Source organism: Acinonyx jubatus, chromosome B1 (assembly GCF_027475565.1).
Source record: "Acinonyx jubatus isolate Ajub_Pintada_27869175 chromosome B1, VMU_Ajub_asm_v1.0, whole genome shotgun sequence".
Classification (NCBI taxonomy): domain Eukaryota; kingdom Metazoa; phylum Chordata; class Mammalia; order Carnivora; family Felidae; genus Acinonyx; species Acinonyx jubatus.
Genome location: NC_069382.1, coordinates 41,695,262 through 41,710,088, shown reverse-complemented (window position 1 = coordinate 41,710,088; position 14,827 = coordinate 41,695,262). Strand labels below are relative to the sequence as shown.

General features: G+C 34.9%; 2 protein-coding genes across 6 annotated transcripts in view; both read right to left on the bottom strand.

Moving 5' to 3' along the window:
- ADAM18 (ADAM metallopeptidase domain 18) overlaps positions 1-610 on the bottom strand; it is a 146,156-nt gene extending 145,546 nt beyond the window's left edge. The window contains 2 exon segments of the mRNA XM_015076048.3: positions 374-463; positions 466-610. Of these exon segments, the coding sequence (XP_014931534.2) occupies positions 374-463; positions 466-610 (235 nt within the window).
- Positions 611-2,574: 1,964 nt separating this feature from the next.
- The window catches only part of LOC106978366 (A disintegrin and metallopeptidase domain 3-like), a 117,070-nt gene continuing 104,817 nt past the window's right edge, over positions 2,575-14,827 (bottom strand). For 4 of the 5 annotated variants that reach the window (XM_053216551.1, XM_053216550.1, XM_053216554.1 and 1 more), the window contains 3 exons: positions 8,111-8,273; positions 5,670-5,720; positions 2,575-2,670 (listed from right to left, as the gene is read on the bottom strand). In XM_053216551.1, coding sequence (XP_053072526.1) covers positions 5,678-5,720; positions 8,111-8,273 — 206 coding nt within the window. In that variant the 3' untranslated portion in view covers positions 2,575-2,670; positions 5,670-5,677. Of the gene's footprint in view, positions 2,671-5,669; positions 5,721-8,110; positions 8,274-14,827 lie in introns of those variants that run through there. The other variant, XM_053216553.1, reaches the window with a different exon arrangement.

Sequence of the window (14,827 nt, the reverse complement as noted above, 5' to 3'; positions counted from 1 at the left end):
GTTCTACAGGACCATCCTGTTGGTTTTCAGAACAACGTCAGTGGCCATTTCCTTGGGACTCTGGGGAATAAACCGAGGGCAGGACTCACCCTCTAGAACCTCTGGCCAGGAAGACTGGCTGCATTTCAACTGCTGACTCTAGACCCTGATGCGTGGAGTAGATACCTTGGCTAACATCCTCAGTCACCTACCCGGGCCTGGGGGTGGGGAGGGGGGAGAGATGCTGGGGAAGGCACCAGGAGGAGATCAGAAGGGGAAGACCATAGGAGGCCATAGGAGTACCACAAAGCAAATTGCTCTCCTGGCAGAGCCCAGCCCTGCTTCGAGGCAAAAGGAGAAGGAAATCCAGGCTTCCCAGTCTTCCCAATCTTACCCAGGAGGGCGTGCAGTCCTCCAAGCGCACAGAGCAGTGCAAAGAGAAGGAACATGGCGGGGTCAAAGCGCTGCAAGCAAGTCCAAGGCTGAAGGCCGTTGGGCAGCTCTGAGGCTCGTGGGCAGGAGAACGCTGAGGAGTCCAGCATGCTGGCCCGGCCCTGCGGGTGAGGATTGCGCTTGCTTTCATCTCGCGCTGGCTCACCATCAGAGCCCTGAGCGGATGAGCGGCTTCCATGGGTCAAAGGAGAGGAAGCACCAGACACAAGCCTATGCCTTTGCACACAACTGATTTGTTCGAGCTAAGTTGTCACTGATCAGACTCTTCATTAGCGACACAGGGGCAACGAGGCGTGATTTGTTTCTCTGGTGAAGTTCTCAGTAATTTTGATTCTCTGGGTCATGGTTTTCTGGCATGTTTTTTTTATTTGCTGTGATGGAGGAGAGAGGAAAATAGAGACGTTAACCACTTTTACAAGAAATTTCCTGCTTGAATCGTGCTATTGCGGACTTAATTTAGTATCTTTGCAAATAAGGAAAAATCAAGAATATTGATCTTGATCCTGGATAAGGCAATCAAAAAGCGCTTTTCATCAACAGTGTGCCTATTCATACAGTATTAGATTGTAATCAGCTGAAGAAAGGGAAAGGAAACTTTAACAAGCAAGGTAGGTGTTTTGTTAACAGTTACTCTGAGCACTAGCACTCTGGTGCTGAGGCAGCAAGGCAAACAGGAAATGTGTCTTGGCTGGACAAGAGCATGCAATTGTCACTAAATATTCTAAGAGAAATCTTAAATCACACATGTCTAAGACCCAACTCAACCTCTACGCATCTCTCACTTTTATCTTCTTATATCCCAGTACACCCTATGCCAAGGATGAATTGTGTCAACAGTTGCAACGTTAAACTCCAATCAGGCTTCAAACTTGGATCTGCTAGGTGGTAGTATACCTGGGATCCTTAGAAATTCTTATTAAAAATAAGGTAGGCCAGTTATCATAATGCCCTAAAATAAGTTAGTAGTATTGAGGATGATGGAAAGTTGTGGTAGAATCATCCTGATATGTATGTTTCTTAACCACACAAATCACCCACTAAAGTGTACAATTGAATGATTTTTAGAATTTTCCATATATTTACAGATGTGTGCAGCCATCACCACAGTCTATTTTAGTTTCATCATTTTGAAAGGGACCCTGTACCCTTTCATTATCACTACCCCTCACCCCAGATCTTCATCCCCCACCTAAACAACCCAGCCATAAGTAACCAATAATCTTTGCCTGTATAGATGTCCCCATTCTGAATATTTCAAATAAATAACATATGGGTTTTGTGGCTGGCTTTATATACTTAGCAGTATGGTTTTAAAGGTTCATCCATGTTGTAGGGGTATCAGTGTTTCATTCCTTTTTATGGCTGAATAATATTCCATTGCATGCATAGATCACTATTCATACAATGTTTATCCATTCATCAGTTGATGGGCATTTGGAAAAGGAATCTCTTAGCCTCTGTGGTGAGGTACCCCCAACCCTGAACCAGGAGCATCCTTGTTTATTGAGGGAGACTCTGTAGGTTCTCATTAGATTCCAGCTAGGTTGATGGCTCCCTTATCCATGTACAACGCTTTGAGGTATGCAGAAGTGCACTCATCTTAGTAAGAGGGAGATGGGGAGGGGGACCCTGAAGCAAGAAAATATTACCCAGAAAAGCTCAGCTCCAGCGAAGGAGGAGGAGCAAGTCTGTCTTCCCCAAAGGACAATGATATATCCTAGATCTCAAATTACATGAGGCCACAGAATTCTCACCTGGACACACAACAGTTACCTATGACCAGAAACACAGCTGGAGCAATTCCCTGGAGATGGAATGGATATTAGTGTCCATTTGGGTGTTCATTCTGGGGCTGGCCTTATGTGGCAACATTTCCTCTCAATATCCCAAAGCTTGGAAGGGATAGGACAGGGAATCATGGGCAATTGGGAGAAGTGTGGACTGTGGGTGTCCTCAGTGAACAAGAAATGTTCACATCTGGGGATGTGACAGCTTCTCTGGTTCAAAAGTTGCTTATTTCCCATAAAGGATCACAACATGTAGAAGAATCAATAGACATAAGCCTGCATACTTTCACTCTCAGGATTTATTTTTGTTTGTGAAGTTGAAAGCTTTGAGCCATAACCAAAGAAGAAGATAGCATTTTTTTTTCTTTCTTTCTTGAATCAAGTCAGTTAATGGTGAGTGTCTTGGTAATATCCTTTCTCCAACCTATGGCTTTTTGACATTGTTTTGTCACTGTTGTAAAACAAATAGAGAAAAAGAGAAATGCTAAGTTTTAATTGTTAATAAAAGTGATCTCATTTTACTATGCAACTAGAGGTATAGCAAATCATTGGTATATAGGATGCTGGTTATGGTATCACAATCTAGGCCTGTGCTTCATGAAATTTGTAAGCCCAGGTTTCTTGTTCCTAAATTGTCTGGGATAGCCACAGTAAAAGGAAATGCTAAAAGCAGTTATTCAGAAGCATTTTAATTACACAGTTTCTGCACTTCACATGGATTAAAGAAAATCACCAACAAGGAAACAGAGAGGAAAAGAACACTAGAATATGTGAAGAAATAACTACTAATTTGTCTATTTTTATCTTCAGAGGAAGAGTATTTCAAGAAGCCCTCTGTGCCTTTCCAACAGGCGTCCCATATACATACAGATGGAGCTGTTTTAACTAGCCTCCAGTTCTTACTGAGTTTGACTTTTTCCCCAAATGTGTAAAAAAGCAGTCCATATCATGCTGAATCCCTCTCTTACCACTTTAAAAACACTTTAACTATACCAGAAATATTTTCTCGTGTGTGAGAAAACAAATGCCTTATCATGGCATATCAGACACTTGTCTTGGTTCACAATTACCCACATAGATTTTAATATAAATTTTAAACGTAGTAAGAGCAGAAGTTTGAAATCAGGTCTGTGTTTACATTTAACCTTGCTTATCTTGCTGCTTTATCAATAAACATTATTTAGGCACATTTTCTTACACTTTATATTCAAACTGCCAATTCATTCTGTTTGTCTCCTTCAAAATTTATTCCTCAAACCACCTTTACTACCCCTGGTCTGAGGTACCATCCTTTTCCTCCTGCATTTTGCAGTAATTTCTCCACCAACTGGTTTCTCCACTTCTCCTCTTGCCACCATACAATTTTCAAGAAACCAGCCTTTTAAAGTGGAAATCTTGTGCTTGAAACCTTAATCCTCCAATGATTTCCTCCTTTCACTCCAAATAAAAGACAGATAGCCCCCAAGACCTCCCACAGCCTACAAGGGTCTTACTGTCCGACCTACTCACTACCACAGTCCCCTTACTAACTCTGCTCCAGCTAAACTGACATCACTGTTATTCATCAAACATTCCTGACTTACTTCTTCATTGGATCATTCACATGCTTGGAAAGCTCCTGCCTAGATATACGCATGGCGACCTCTGCCAGCTCTATGCCTCTGTAAGGAGTTGATTTACAGCTGGAATGGAAAAGCTCTATCTTTATCTCTGGGAAAGCCTGGTTGCTTGGTTTCACTTTTTGCCAAGACATTGGCAGTGGAATTTATAATGGGCTGTTTAAAATTTAAAGTAAGGAACCTTGAGACCTTGTGCATGAGGTATCTCTCTGGTGCCCATTGCTTGCCTGCACTCTCTCTTGCTGCACTGTATCCTTTACATTTAAATAAAAGCCCCATGTGAACTGAACCTGGGAGTTCAAGTACCTCCTTTAAATATCTAAACTGAGTCAATACTTGCAAATCCTCCAATTCTTTGTTTACACATCTCTTGCTGAATAGGGCCCACTCATTGGATTATATTTAAAACCAATTGAATTTAAAACCAGCTTCTCCCTCATCACCAAATCTCCCAATTATCCCTACTGAGAAATAAGACTATTTTTCATAACGGGTAGTAATTATGTTTTCTTTCGTAGCGGAAGATGGGGAAACAGAGATCCATTGACTTAACTCTCCATCAAAGTAAGATATGGAGGAATAGCAGATTAGTGAGTGAACTCTTGTTTTCACTCATGGTTGAATTTTTAATTTTTCCACTTATTCACAGTGATAGGTATAACATGTCAAGTATTATGATTTCTTTATGTATTGACTTACAAATTTGAATATATACAGATATATACCTAATATATATAATATATTATATATAGATATATACAGAATATACAGAATATATTCAGGTATATCTGTATATATGCAAGTATGTATATGTGTGTGTGTATATATATATATATATATATACACATATATATATATATACACATATATATATATATATATATATATAGAATATATAGAGATGCAAACACTATCCCATCTTATAGTAAAGAATTGTCTTTCTACCCTGGAGGGACATTGCATTTATCATTTTGCCTGGCATCTAATAGATCCTCAATGATTGTAAATTCCTTCTCATTACCAGGCATACATCAAACTGTGCAAAATTGTAGAGTACTTAAGAGTTAAACCCTAGAGTCTGGTTGTCTTAAATGAAACTCTGGCTCAAACTTACTACAACCTGTACACATAGGGAATTAAATTCCTTATGCCTGTTCCCTCACTTTAAACTGAGAATAACAATAGCCATGGAGTCTTAGTGAGAAAGAAATGTAAACATCAGGAGTCAATCTGTGTAACTACCAATGGGAACCCCAAGTGTGGGAGCAGGATGCATAAATGCTCATAAATATTTTAAGAACATCTTTAAATTCTCTTTAAAATAATTTCTTGGGGCACTTGGGAGGCTCAGTCAGTTAAGTGTCCAACTTTTGGTTTTAGCTCAGGTCATGATTTCATGGTTCATGGATTTGAGCCCTCTGTCAGGCACTGTGCTGACAGTGCAGAGCCTGCTTGGGATTCTCTGTCTCCCTCTTTCTGACCCTTCCCTGCTCATATGCTCTCTCTTTCTCTCTCAAGATAAATAAATAGACATTTAAAACATTTTAAAATAATTTGTCATTACAAAAATGTTGGTTAATAAGTCTCTGGCTAATATTAGTGAACATTAACATTTCTAAATTAATATAAAACAAAATTACAAAATGAGTTCAGTCTTTGTTTTAGTATATGATATTGATAAATAAGAATCAGTATGATGAAATGTGGAATAGGAAGTATTGTTAGAAATTTAAAAAACTATTTCATGAAATAGTTAAAAATTAAATTTTTTAGTTTCATAATAATTAAAAAAAACTACATCATTTAAAATAATTTGACTCCTTCAATTCACCTTTAATTCTATGACAGGTTGCTGTTACTACTGCTGTCTTCTGATATATATCTGCATAAAAGAAATAGCATTACTTTTAGGGTTATGTAACACGTAGTCTTAAAATCAAGAAAAGTAGAAAAACTAGATTTGTACTATTTACTCCATTCACATGTATCACTATCGCCTTTGCTTCCCATATCCCACTCAGTGATCATATATCTAGCATTTGGTCTTTCTAATGTTGATCTAGGTTTTAAGAATGTTAAGCATTTTAAGAATGTTAAGCAATTTCAAACTTAAATCCATCTAGTACTTTTTTTCTATTTTGTCTACCTGAAAGACAGGATGAAATAGTAGTATGTTTGATAATGCTTCTCCAAAGTTAAAAAAGACGATTTACACACAAGTCTTCAAATTCTTAAATTACCATATCTCCAATTATGTTATTCTATCAAATAACTATGTAAGTAACTATTTCACTTTTATTACTGAGGTCCTTAATGAGGTTTCTGTATCTTTCAGCTACATTGTTACATGCTGTGGCATTAAACCTCCTTTTTTTTCCTTTGGCTCCTATACTCCTGTTGAAGAGGCATGTCATTGTGTTCACGTTCTTACTACATAGCAACAATACCTTACCCACAGATGATAAGATCAAGTTTGAACACCTAACTCAGAATTATAAATCCAGACAGAACATTGGCTAAATTTAGGTACACTTACACAGCTATTTTCTTGTATCTCTTGAGAATATGAACTAAGAAGCATTGGGTGTGGAAAGATTATTCGTATTTTATTTGAAAACAAATCTGAAAAGGATTAAGATAGGTAAACTGGACCATGTGCAAGCAGAGCAGTCATTTTGGACGAATGGATAGAGAGACAAGAAGAGATTATTTCACTCATAAACCTTTGGGTGATAGAAAGAATAACCTATTTCCTGACTGTCCAATTCATTACCATCCCTTTGGACGTCAGCTGTACATCATTTCTTACCCTTGTGGCCCTAAAGCCACTTGTTGATCTAAAACTTAGGCTGTTGCAACTAGATTTTGTTATTTATGATTCATGATCCCTTACTATAATCTCTCTTCCAAAAATCAGGTTTCCTTCTAGCAACTATTCAGATTTTGTCAAGATCTCTTAAAATCACCAGAAGACTTTAAATAAATTGTAACAAATTGATGATTATGTAAATGCATATATAAATTATGCAGAATACTACATTGACTTTAACTTGTTGCTGTAACTTGTTGAGAAATAAAATTAACTAACTTGGGAAATAGAGGTGTTGGTGGAAATTTTCTATTATTTTATCTCCATCTACACAAGAAATGGAGACATTTTCCTTTAGCATGGAACAACAAGCCCCACTTATTTACCTTTATTTCTGCACTCTCATTTTCCTAAATATTCACTAAGCAAAGTTCTGGCTTATATTGGTGTTATAGTAGAGAAAAAAGCATTTAAGTAAAGCAATTCAGACAGAGAAGGTCAATTACCATATGATCTCACTTATATGTGGAATCTAAAATTTAAAAAAAAAAGGAAAGAAAAAAAACCCTTATAGACACAGGAAATAGAAGAACAGATTAGTAGTTGCCAGACATGAGGGTAGAGGGTAGGCAAAATGTGTGAAGGGGGTCAAAAGGTACAAACTTCCAGTTATAAAATAAGTAAGTCATGGGTATATAATAAACAATATGGTGACTATAATTAATAACACTGTATTGAATATTTGAAACTTGCTAAAAGAGTAGATCTTAAAAGTCTTCATCACAAGAAGAAAACATTTGTAACTATATATGGTGACAGATGTTAACTAGACTTATTGTGGTGATCGTTTTGTAATATATACAAATATTGAATTATTATATTATATATATACGAAACTAATGTTATATATAAATTGTGTTTAATTAAAATAAAAGACCTAATCAAGCTCAGCTCTACCAAAAAAGTAAAAACAATTGTGAAAGTACCTCAATTTTATTTTTAGAAATACACGAACAATATTAAGTGTAAAATGCATCATGTTCCATGTTCTTTCTTCATTATCTTATTTTTTTTAATTTTTCTCACCTTCTACATATTCTATTTACAAAATTTGCTTCTCTATCTCTATTACTCTCCTTACCACAGATGAATGTCAATTCAAGGAAAGTGGGGTTGCTTGGAAAGTAGAAACTTCTCCTAAAGCAATTATAGTCAACCTGGTTTCCTATTTGAAATGCGCTATGAATTAACTGAGTATCTTCAGTTGTCTCTGGACCTATAATAACATAAAAGATACCTAACTAACTGAAATTTAGAAAAAAATCTGTGTATACAAAGACTCAATATTTCTAAACATAGCACAAACTATCCAGGAATCCCTATTTGCAATATTCTGAATTACATTTGGATTCTTCCCATAATATATTTTAATATTAAATATAAACAATAATAAATTTATTTACCCTTTATTTTCTATTCCCTCTCGGTTCCAAAGTTGTATTTTATTCCATTTAAAAGCAAGGATGGCAACTAAAATAAGGAAAGGTAGAAAAATGTAGAAACCAAACAAGAGGCCATGTTTTCGAGAAGCCACATGTTGTTTTATAAACAGGTATTCATCTCCACCTAAAAACATGAGAGTACCTTTTAACATTTTCAAAACATATATTCAAAGCATATTAGTAATTTTAACTATAAAAGTTAGGGATTCAAATAATATGTATTTTCCCATATTCTGTGACTATTCCCCAAAATCCACCACAATTACATATGTGTATGTGTATCTATATCTATCTATATCAATAACAATATTTATTTTTAAATTCTTTTTTCATTTATTTATTTTTGAGAGACAGAGAGAGCACATGTGGGGAGGGGCAGAGAGAGAAGGAGATAGAATCCAAACCAGGCTCCAGGCTCTGAGCTGTCAGCACGGGGCCCAACGAGGAGCTCTAACTCAGGAACCGGTGAGATCATGACCTAAGCCAAAGTCGGATGCTTAACCGACTGAGCCACCCAAGAGCCCCAACACTTACTTTTAATCTTTATGTCTATATTTAATCTTTAGTTTTGTGTTTTATTAAATATATTTATTCTATTGCATTCTTTTCTACGAACTACGTAGAATTCATTAAATTAATTTTCTTATTTAATAAGTTCTTTCATTAAATAAAATAGAGCAAAAAGAAAGTGTTTTTTTTTTTAACTAACTTAATAAAAAATTACTGACATAACTGATGGCTACTTTTAAAAACAATTAATGACTGTAAACTAGGTTAAATTTCCATATTAGCTATATATAGTGATATTGTTCTATTTTTAGCTACATTAATTAGAAAAATAAATATTCCTCTAGGTGTTATAAAGTCATTACAGAAAATTAGAAAACTCTATGAAGTCTTAGTCCAGTTAAACAAAATAAATAAACCAGATAACTAAAGTACATAATGCTAAATTAAGCAATCAGAATTACCCTTAAAACAACTATGATGGCACTAAATGCAAATGAATTTAGTGTCTTTCAAAAAAAGACAAAAATTCAGTAACTTCAAAACATGGACAGAATCTAAGAAGTGATCTACCTAAAAGAAAGTAATTCAGTATGTTACATGGATTATAGGAAATAAATTGACAAATATCTACAAAATATTAAAATTAAGCTCTATATAGTGGGTTTAGGCTCTCCTTTTAAAGCTCTCCTTTCCTCCCTCATCCATCAGGAAATGCCAACTCTCCATCAGTTCACCTTAACTAAAAATTATCATATTGGAAGTGGGGCTTCCTTCTCATGTCCTTAGTTACTCCAAAGGCTGATTAAAGAAATTGGACCTAATCATTATTGGATTAATTCGGCAATATCCATTACTCTAAGGAAGAAAGGGCTTCCAGTTTGGCCATGATGAACACTTTTCATTAAATAGTGCTTAACTAGCCTTTTTATAATACAATAAATAGAAACAGAAATTAGAAATAGAAATAGAAATATTAAACAGGAAAAAATACATGAAGGAAATGGTTTCTGGAAATCAACAAAAAATGCAAATCTATAATATCTGAAGGAAAGAAAACATGATATATTTTATAAAAATCCAGTTTACCCATGGACAATTTACTGATCTCAGCACAGAGAGTTGAAGTCCTATAAAATACAGAATTACCACTGAGTTAAGGAGGCAGAGGAAAGAATTCACAACACTCGTAATGGCTAGAATCTGTAGGGTGCAGCACTGGAGAGAAGGGGAAAGATATATAAACATATACACAGTCTGAAACAACCTAAAGCTAATTAGATCACAGCTTTCACTGGGTTGAGGGTAGAAAGGAGAAACCAGAGTCAGAGCAGTGCTGAAAAAAGAGTACCAAGGAGATCCCAATTTATCCACGTCCTCATGTTGCCTATATTTTAAAAAAAAATGTTTATTTTATTTTAAAAGAGAGAGAGACAGAGAGACAGAGAGATAGAGAGTGAGCAGGGAAGGGGCAGAGAGAAAGAATCCCAACAGAACCCGATGTGGGGCTCAATCTCACAAACTGTGAGATCCTGACCTGAGCTGAAATAGATTCAGATGTTTAAATGACTGGGCCACCCAGGCGCCCTGCCTGTATTTTTTATTATAATCATCCTAAAGAATGTTAAACAGTATCTCATTGGTTTTGACTTACATTTTCCTAAAATGTTGAGCATCTTTTTCATAGTCTTATTGGCCATTTGAATTTTTTTATGGAAATGTGTATATTTAAATCTCTTCCTCTTTTTATTGAGTAGTCTTTTTTATTATGAACTTGTATTGTTTACATATTCTGGATACAAATCCCATATGAGATATAAGATTTACACATATTTTCTCTCATTTGGTAGATTCTTTTTCACTTTCTTGTTTGTATCATTTGCTCTACAAAAGTTCTTAATTTTGATGAAGTTCAATCAATCTATTGTTCTGTCTTCACTTGTGCTTTGATGCCCTCTAAAAACATAGCCTATGCCAAGGTCACAAAGTGACCTTAGTTATGTGTGTTGTGTTTTATACGTTTAAATCTTACATTTAGATCTATGATCTATTTTCCATTAGTTTTTATGAATATTGTGATGTAGCAATCTAACTTCTTTCTTTTACATGTGGTTATCTACTTCTCCCATTTGCTGAAGACATTTTTTCCCCATTGAATTGACTTGGCATCCTTGTCAAAGATGAATGACTATAAGTATGAAGTTTTATTTCTGGACTCTCTATTCTATTCCATTGAACTAATGTCTATCCTTATCTTTAGGTTATTACTACACCATCTTGATTACTTTAGCTTTGGATTATCTTTTGGAATTAGAAAGTATGTTTTCAGCTTCAAGTTTTCTTCAAGACTTCTTTTACCACTCCATGTCCCTTAAATTTCTGAATGACTTTTAGGATCAGCTTATCAACTTCTGCAAAAAAAAATTTAAAAAAAATAGTGCTCGGGTTTGTTAAGAATTGTGTTGAATTTGTAGATCAATTTAAGGGGTATTTCTGTATCAACAATATTGAGACTTCTAATACATGAACCTGGCATGTCTTTACATTTTATGCAGATCTTTCCATCAATAATGCATGTTTAGCTTTCAGTGCATATCTTATACTTCATAACATTATTTCTAAATATTGTATTATTTTTGGTAATATAAAGGGAATTTTTCCTAATTTAATTTTTATCATGGAAAAATAGACAATAAAGTTTATAATTTTAAACATTTTTAAGTGCGTCATTGCCACCATCAAACACCAGAACTTTTTTCATCCCTACAAACTGAACCCTTAAATATTAATTTATCATTTTCACTCCCCCAATCCCTGACAAGTACACTTCTCTTTTTTTTTTTCTATGAATTTGACTATTCTAGGTGCCTCATAAAAGCAGAATCATCCAATATTTGTTCTAGTGTGACTGGCTTGTTTTAATTAGGATAAGGTCTTCGTATTCCATCCACGTTGTAGCAGGTGTCCAAATTTCATTCCTTTTTAAAGCTGAATAATAGTCCATTTGTATGTATATGACACATTTTGTTTCTCCATTTATCTGTTGATAGACATTTAAATATTTCTACCATTTAGCTATTGTAAATAATGCTGTTATAAGCATGGGTTACTGTAGATTGGAAGGGTCAATAATATATAGAAAAGATATGAAACCTTCCTAAATTGTTCCATAGGTTTAACATAATTTGAATTAAGATCACAGCAAAAAGTTTTTAAACATAGATAAGCTTATCTTGAAATGTACATAGAAAGGAGACCCTAGAATAGTCAAAACAATTTTGAAAAAGAAGAATAAAGTGGGAAAAAACACTCTTCCCAATGTCAAAGATTGCCAGTTACAATAATCAGAACAGTATAACAATGAAGAAAATGACACATAGATAAATGGAACAAAATAGAGAAGTGAGAAATACACTAACACAAAAATTTCCAATTAATTATTGATGAAGGAACAAAAACAATTCAAAAGACAAGTGAATGCTTTTTCAAAGAATTATGGTGCAGCAATTGGAGATGTATTAATCAAAAAGTTAACCTCCCACCCTTTACAAAATGTAACTCAAAATGGATCATGGACTTAAATGTAAAACACAAAACTGCATCTTTTAGAAATGTCATGGCAGAAAATCTTCGGGACTTGGGGTTGATAAAGAGTTCATACACTTGGCACCAAAAGCATGATCCATTAAGGAAAAGAAGTAGACTTTATCAGGAAAAGAATTAATATTTGGGGTCTGAGGGAAAACAAATTACAGACATGGAAAAAATGTATTCAAATTATCTATCTATCTATGAAACCAAAAAACCAAAAAAACAAAAACAAAAACAAAAACAAACTCTAAAAATTCAACGTTTAAAAAAACACAGTCTAATTAGAAAATGGGCAAAGACATGAACAGATTTTCACTGAAGAGAACATACAGACGCCAAATAAACACATTAAAGACATTCAACATCATTACCCATTAGGGAAGTTCAAATTAAAACTACAATTAATACATACCTAATAGAATGACTAAAAAAACCCCAAAACCAAAAACTAAAAAACAAAAAAAACAAAACAAAAAAACAGTGATATCACCAAATATTAGTGAGGATGCCAAAACAATGGGTCATTCATGTACTGTTGGTAAGAATGTCATATGTTACAGTTACTCTGAAAAATAGTTTGGCAGTTGCTCTTAAATCTATAAATGGATTATTATTGACCCAGCAATTTCACTTTTGAGGATGTTTCCCAGGGAATTCAAATTTTACTTTCATTCAGAATTTTCCACACGTGTGCATTGGAGATCTATTCATAGTAGCTAAAAACTGGCAAATATCCATCAGTAGTTTGATACATCTGTACAAAAGAACACTAGTCATCAATAAAAAGGCATGAAGTATTTATACTTGCAACAATTTGGATGCAGTTCATGGAAATTACGGAAGAGAAAGAAGCCAATCTCCAAGAGATATAAACTGTATGATTCCATATGTATAACATTCATGAAATAACATAAGAGAGATAGCAGTTTAGCTATTACCAGGAGTTAGCAATGGCAGAAAAGGGGATCAGTGTAGCTATATAAAGGGGTAATATTAGGAACCATAAAGTGATGATACACTTCTGTATTTTGATTGTGGTGGTGGTTACACAAACTTGAACATGTGGTAGAACTGCATGAAACTGAATACCAACACCCACATATGCACTCACACACACACACACACACACACACACACACACACATACACTATATAGATGTATACTAGTGAAATCTGAATAAGGTCTGTGATTTTAATAATGTCCATTTCCTTGTTTTGCTACTGTACTATAGTATTAAAATACGTTAAAACTGACAGAGTCTGAATAAAGGGTACATAGGACTTCCATCTGCATTTTTTTGCAGCTCTTTGTGAATCTATAATTATTTCAACATATTAAATAAAAATCACAGAGGGATATCATTGGACATCTACAACTGGCAAAACAAAATCAAAGCAAACCAAACAAAAATGACAACATCAAGTGCTTGTGAAGTGTTCAACATCCATGCAGAGAAACTGGAGCTCTCATTGATAAATGCAAGGAAGGAAAACTGGTACATTCACGTTAGAAAATAGTTTCGCTATTTTTTTCCTTTTTTTTTTAAAGTTTATTTATTTTGAGAGAGAATGTGTGGGTGTAGAGGAGGGACAGAGAGAGAAAGAGAGAGAGAATCCCAGCCAAACAGGCTCCACACTTTCAGCACGTAGCCTGATGTGAGGCCTGAACTCACAAGTTGTGAAATCATGACCTGAGCTGAAATCAAATTGGACGCTTAACCAACCGAGCCACCCAGGCACCCCAAAGCTATTTCTTGTAAAATTAAAAATACATTTGCTAAAAACTAAACACTTAATAAATGACCCAGAAATCTTAGTCCTTGGTGTTTACCAGCCAGACGGTGAAAATTTACGTAAACACAAAAGTCTATGTGCACATGTTTATAGCAGGTTTATTTAAAATTGCCCAAATCTAGAAATAACCCAAATACCTTTCAATGGCTGACTGGATAAGCAAATAAGAATGCATCATTTCAATATAGAAGCCTACTTAACAATAAAAGAATGAGCTATTAGGGAGCGCTTGGCTGGATCAGTTGGTATAGCACACAACTTTTGATCTCAGGGTTATCAGTTCATGCCCCACATTGGGCCTGGAGCCTACTTAACAAACAAAACAAACCAAACAAACAAACAAATGAATGAACTCTTAAACAGGAATATGACCTATGACAACAGGAATGGATCTGAAATGCATATGTACTGCAAATGACATTCTGAACAAGGCAAATCTATAGGGACAAGAACAGGTAATTTGTTTCCAGGAATCGGCAGTGGGGCATGAATACAAAAGAGCAGCCAGTGGGAACTATTGAGGTGAAAGATCTATTGTGCATTGTGACTGTGGTGTTGGGAACAAAAGTCTGCGCTTTTTTCAATACTCATTGAATTATATCCCACAGAGCGAATGTCACTGTGTATCATTTTTTAAAACCCAAAGATGTTTAATAAAAAATATTTAAAAAGAGACAAGGGTTTAAGATTTTTTTCAAAATTTCCAAAGCCATATTAACCTATGGATTCAAGAATCACAGCCAACCTAAGCAGGATAAATTCAAAAAGAAACATGTCTTGATAAAT